General features: G+C 33.7%; 1 protein-coding gene across 1 annotated transcript; it reads left to right on the forward strand.

Moving 5' to 3' along the window:
• The first annotated feature begins 2,146 nt into the window (after positions 1-2,146).
• Positions 2,147-5,081, forward strand: LOC140890606 (rho guanine nucleotide exchange factor 8-like). Its single transcript, XM_073298519.1, has 7 exons — positions 2,147-2,605; positions 2,748-2,864; positions 3,032-3,186; positions 3,301-3,375; positions 3,472-3,738; positions 3,834-4,154; positions 4,264-5,081. The coding sequence occupies exons 1-7, from the start codon at positions 2,377-2,379 to the stop codon at positions 4,699-4,701; spliced, it is 1,602 nt and encodes a 533-aa protein (XP_073154620.1). The 5' UTR covers positions 2,147-2,376; the 3' UTR covers positions 4,702-5,081.
• The last annotated feature ends 625 nt before the right edge of the window (positions 5,082-5,706 follow it).

Consider the following 5,706-nt stretch of genomic DNA (forward strand, 5'->3'; position numbering starts at 1 on the left):
AGTAATCTGAGCATTGGGACTTCGAACAGGGAGCCGGTCGGCCGGCATTATTTGAAGAAATTTGATATGTTGTCCATTCATAATGTTAATTATTGAGGTGTTATTCAATTATTGTACTTACAATTCATCATTTTAATAGACGAGTGACAAATCATTGGTGCACATGGTGAGTGGACAAAATATCAAAATTGTTATTTGAATATCAAGGGATATAGAGCCGAAATTATTCATATATCAAAAAATTTTGATTTTATTGATGGCAGTACGTAGGAGCTACTGTGACAAATTCAATTCAAAATTTCACCAAAACTCAAAAAAAAAAAAAAACTAATGAAGTAAAAATACATAAATATAAAAGTAAACAAATTCCCTCAAAATTTTGTTTTTGGGGGAAACAAAACACTAAACTTTCAAGAAGATAAAGACGACTCGAAAATTAAAAATAGCAAGCAAACATGTACTATAGTAATTTTATAATTTTTTGTAATTAAACTTACCATTTTGAATTTTACATAGTATTAATTCTCAAGATCACTGAATTAGTACTTACCAGGGGAACCGTCCTAAAATGTAGCCCCTTGTAATATTGTGAATTTGATGATAATTGCTAATTAGATCTGTATAAAGGGTTTGTTTTAATTAAGTGACTAATAATTATTTCTCACACGTTAAAGTTGAAATATATTTTCCCAATTTTTCCCTTTATTCTAATTACGGATGGGCAATTTGTCAAGACATTTCCATTATTTATTTGATCATTTCGTTTGTTATAACATAGATGGTTTTAATAGTGAATCTTTATTTTCAATAATGTAATTTGCATGTTTTTTTTTTCATTTTTGTCCTGTTACAGTGAATTTTTATTTGTAGTTTTGTAACTTATATATTATTTTTATTTTTGATCATTTAACTTGTATTTTATTTCATTTTCGGTCATTTTTTATAATCGATATAAAAATCACAAATAAATTAAAATAACTACAAGTTAAAGCACAAAAAATGAAAACAATAACTTGTCTAAAAATAAAACTACTGTAACAATACCAAAAATAAAAAAAAACAAAAAATAAACATGCAAGTTATATGACCGAAAATAAAAATTCACCGTTAACAGAACCAAAATGAAAATTGCAAATAACATGACCAAAAATATAGTTCTCCCTATACGTACATATTGAACGGGAAAAAAAATACTCTACTCTACTTTTCTCCCTTTACATATTGTATGAAAAAAAAAAAAAAAAAACCTAATCTACTCCACTTGTTGGGAAAATTACAATTTTGGTATTTTATGTTTGTCATTTTGCGATTTCGGTCTTTTATGTTTTCATATTTCAGTTTTAGTCTTGTATGTTTCGATTTTTGGCAATTTCAGTCATTTTTATTTGAAAATGATCACGTGACACTAGACACGTCAGCTCCACATCAGCACTGTATTGGTACCACATCAGCGTCACATCAGAAAAGGACTAAAATTGCCAAAAAAATAAAGATATCGGACTAAAACTGAAATCTGAAAATATAAAGGACCAAAATCGCAAAGTGACAAACATACCGGACTAAAAAAAACAATTTTCCCCTACTTGTTCCCTAAATCCAGATTTTATGAACAGTACTTCTTTAAATTTAGGAATGAAATACATTCCTTAAATATAAAATATTATTTCCCCAAAACCAGATTTACCTCAAATTTTTTATTTTACAATATGTTTTATGATAACTTGTTACAATTATTCCTCAAATTGTGTCATTGGCTAAAAAGAAGTTTTGTAACGTATTAAGGCATTCCACTACACTAAGTGGATTCGGGGTAATTGATCATATTCGAGTATTTATTGATCGATTTGGGAATAACGTTTATAATTGTTTTAAAATTCGCAATCTAAAAATATTCTAATAAAAAAACCTTTATAATATAAATAATTTTTAAAATAACAATTATATACAAAAAAAAAAAATAAAAAAGAAGAAAGAAAATTGGTGGAAAATATAAATTGGATTAAAGTTTGGTTTAGCAAATGTATGATTTCCCGGGCTTTTTGGCAGAGTTGAAAAGCGAAGCCACTCATTCCCTTTCTCTTGTTTTATTCTTCTTTTCTCCCAACTGATCAAATATGCATCCCACGTTCAATGACAGCTCCTCAAGATTTAATTTTTTTTCCTTATTGGAGAAAACAAATCACTCAAACTCAGTCACGAAATTTGATGAACTAGGGAAAATCAGACAAACCCTTTTCCCGTCTTACGACCTCCTCGCAAGGAGAGAAGGGTTTTTTCCTTGTCTATTTTCCCTGGTGAATCGATTGAAGAGGCTTCCGATCTTGATAGATTGTTCAAATGCTCTTGGTGTTTTTGGATTCGAGTTAATTAGCTTTGATGATTATGGTTAAGGAAGAAAGGAGCGTACATAAATCCAGGTCTTTTCAATTCCGGAAAATGTTCGATTTCATCAATCAGCATGATGACAAGGTGGAAAATACGCGTGAAGCTGCCGCATCGCCTGAGGTACCGGAAGTTCAACAAATTGATAGTGATTTGGATAAAAGCCCGGTTTCTAAATCGAGACCTAGAGTAGGGAATTGCAAAAGGGAAAGGCCGGTTTCGGGTAATCTTCAATCTCATCTCACATTTGATTCAGTTCAATCCAATGCAATTCATTCATTGTTAAAGTCTTGCTTTTTCGTTTTTATTCTTGTTTGTTAATGATGCGTGGGGAATTGGATGTTAATTCTATCTTCCGGTTTTAGATATGGAATTAATGAAGGAAAGGTTTGCCAAGTTGCTCCTAGGAGAGGACATGTCCGGTGGAGGAAAGGGTGTTTCCTCTGCTTTGGCCTTGTCGAACGCCATCACGAATCTTGCTGGTAAAGTTTCATATCAATGTGATTATGAGTAGAAAAATAAGAATATATGGGATTGCTATTCTGATATTACAAGGCCAAATTAGGCTTTTGCGGTTATTTTTACCTCCTTCTTTGATCGAACACGTATGGTGAACATTAGTTAGTGACCCATGATCAAAATCTTGCAGCTTCTGTTTTTGGAGAGCAAAGTAAGTTAGAGCCCATGTCTGTAGAGAGGAAAGAAAGATGGAAAAAGGAAGTAGATTGGCTTTTATCAGTTACAGATTATATAGTAGAATTTGTTCCTTCTCAACAGAAATCGAAAGATGGAACAGAGATGGAGGTAAAACATCATTTGTCTCTATGTATTTTCCTCAAGAAAAGGGCAACATTTTTCTTGAGTACTCACTGTATTTATATGATAATGTTTTGCTTGTGTTTATTTCATGTTTCTTAGATAATGTTAACGCAACAGAGGAGAGACCTTATGTTGAACATTCCAGCCTTACGCAAGCTTGATGCAATGCTTATCGTAAGAACATGCTACTTATGTGTCTTGCAAAAGCATTGATTTCTTTTACACTTGTAACTTGCCAGACGTAGTATTCTTATGAAATTATAACGGCAGGGTATCCTGGAAAACTTTGAAGGACAACAAGAATTCTGGTATGTATCAAGAGATGCTGATGAGTCCGAAAAAGGGATCCAAAGAAATGATAAATGGTGGCTGCCTACAGTAAAGGTTCCCTCGACAGGACTTTCAGAAGAATCGCGGCAGTTTTTGCAAAAACAGAAGGAAGCTGTAAACCAAGTATTGAAAGCGTCCATGGCCATAAATGCTCAAATACTTTTAGACATGGAGATCCCAGATAACTACATTGAATCACTCCCCAAGGTGTGTGGAAAAGGAGAATATTCTCTTGTATTAGAATGTTTCATTGGAAAATTAATATGGTTTTTATGATTTGTGCATGTGCTGGTATCTTGCAGAATGGCAGATCAAGTCTCGGTGAATTAATCTATAAAAACATCACCGTCGAGTTCTTTGATCCTCAGCAATTCCTTTTGGCAATGGACATGGCATCCGAGCACAAGGTTCTTGACCTAAAGAACAGAATTGAGGCATCTATTGTGATATGGAAAAGGAAAATGCACCAAAAGGATGGGAAATCTGGATGGGGTTCGGCTGTGAGCTTGGAGAAGAGAGAGCTTTTCGAAGAACGAGCGGAGACTATCCTACTCCTTCTCAAACATCAATTTCCTGGACTTCCACAATCCTCACTCGACATTAGTAAAATCCAATACAACAAAGTACGAATGAAAATAACAAAAAACATTTGATTTCAAAGTTTTCATGATAACAAGAAACCATCACTTGCTGTATTAGCTATTTCGTTAATTCCAATTTCCAAAATTGTAGGATGTGGGGTTGTCAATACTTGAAAGCTACTCCAGGGTACTGGAAAGCTTGGCCAATACAGTGATGTCTCGTATCGAGGATGTCTTGTATGCAGATTCTCTAGCCCAAGATCCATCGCTCGAAGTTGGAACGTGGAAGCAATCACTGAAAAATTCCTGTCTATCACAACCTCAAAGCCCAGAGGCCGGGAATTTGAGTTCTGCAGCGGAGACGCCGACAGGTTCAATGACTTTGTCTGATTTCATGGGGTGGAATGTAGAGCCTCCCACGACAGAAATCAGGAAGAATCATTCGACCGGTAACTTGTTGTCTTCTACTAGTAAGGATGAAGAAGAAACATTGGTGACAAAACCTTCCCATTTTAACATTATCAAGAAATTATCTTACATTGATAAGATTGAGATGAGTGGTTTGAGAAGTCCTACTTCTCGACATTGATCCGTTTGCGGAGAAATATGACAATAGATACAAGATTAACTGTATGCAATGAGCTCTGAAAGAGAACAGATCGATGTTCAACTTAAAATGTACAGATGCTGATAACCTTTGAGGCTTCCATCAGTTGAGTTAGCTTATAAAATGATTGCCCTTCCTTCCAATTTTGGATAGGGAAGCACAAGTCACCTGCACTTTGGTACTTGGAGTGGTTAGTTTTTGTTCCCTTCATGTATCCATGAAACTTGTCTAATTTCATTGATTCGGAATTTTTGTCATTGTTTCTTAATTTGACTAGCTGATTACATGACCATCTCCTGGAGTACTGCATGTTATCCATGGATAGGACCCGACCCATTACCTGATCCGTATCCTAGACTTTAAATTTTAAATATTAATATATTATTCATCCTGTCTCATTCATTTACGCTTATGTGATTTTATACAAATTATGAAAGTATTTGGAAAAGTAAATTTTATAAAGTAATTTCTTATTTTACATTTATTTAATAAAAAGTTTAATATAATAAAATAATTATACAAGTAGTTAACGATATTAATTTAATATAAGTAAATTGATAAAAAGATAAGAGAGATAACATTAAATGAAGAAACATATATTTGAGACGGATGAAAAAAAAAATCTAGTATTGATGAGCAAAACTAGGGATGTCAATGGGGCGGGTTTGGCCAAACCCGAGACCCGCCCTATTAAGAAAATATGGGCCCATTACTTGCCCCACTCACAAATCTAAAATGGGGCGGGTTGAACCGTGAGACCCATGGAACCCACGAATTTCTTAAAACGAAAAACAGATCAGGTCGTAGGTGGTGATCAAAAGAAAAAATAAAATCTTAAAATTGAGATTCCCAGTATAATATGCAAAATAGAATCTTAAAATACTTCTCAATTAAAATTTGAATATGAAACTTGTTATACATGATAGAAACTTGTATCATAGCAACAGATGTAGGTTGTAGTCGAAGGTTAGGCGTCGAAGGACAGAC

This window comes from Henckelia pumila, chromosome 3, assembly GCF_033568475.1.
Source record: "Henckelia pumila isolate YLH828 chromosome 3, ASM3356847v2, whole genome shotgun sequence".
Classification (NCBI taxonomy): domain Eukaryota; kingdom Viridiplantae; phylum Streptophyta; class Magnoliopsida; order Lamiales; family Gesneriaceae; genus Henckelia; species Henckelia pumila.

Bases quoted from the DNA above. Each gene is read 5' to 3' on its own strand.
- LOC140890606 (XM_073298519.1), top strand. From the start codon at position 2,377: ATGATTATGGTTAAGGAAGAAAGGAGCGTACATAAATCCAGGTCTTTT. The intron at 2,865-3,031 runs GTAAAGTTTCAT...AAAATCTTGCAG, and splicing joins CGCCATCACGAATCTTGCTG to CTTCTGTTTTTGGAGAGCAA. The intron at 3,376-3,471 runs GTAAGAACATGC...TTATAACGGCAG, and splicing joins AGCTTGATGCAATGCTTATC to GGTATCCTGGAAAACTTTGA.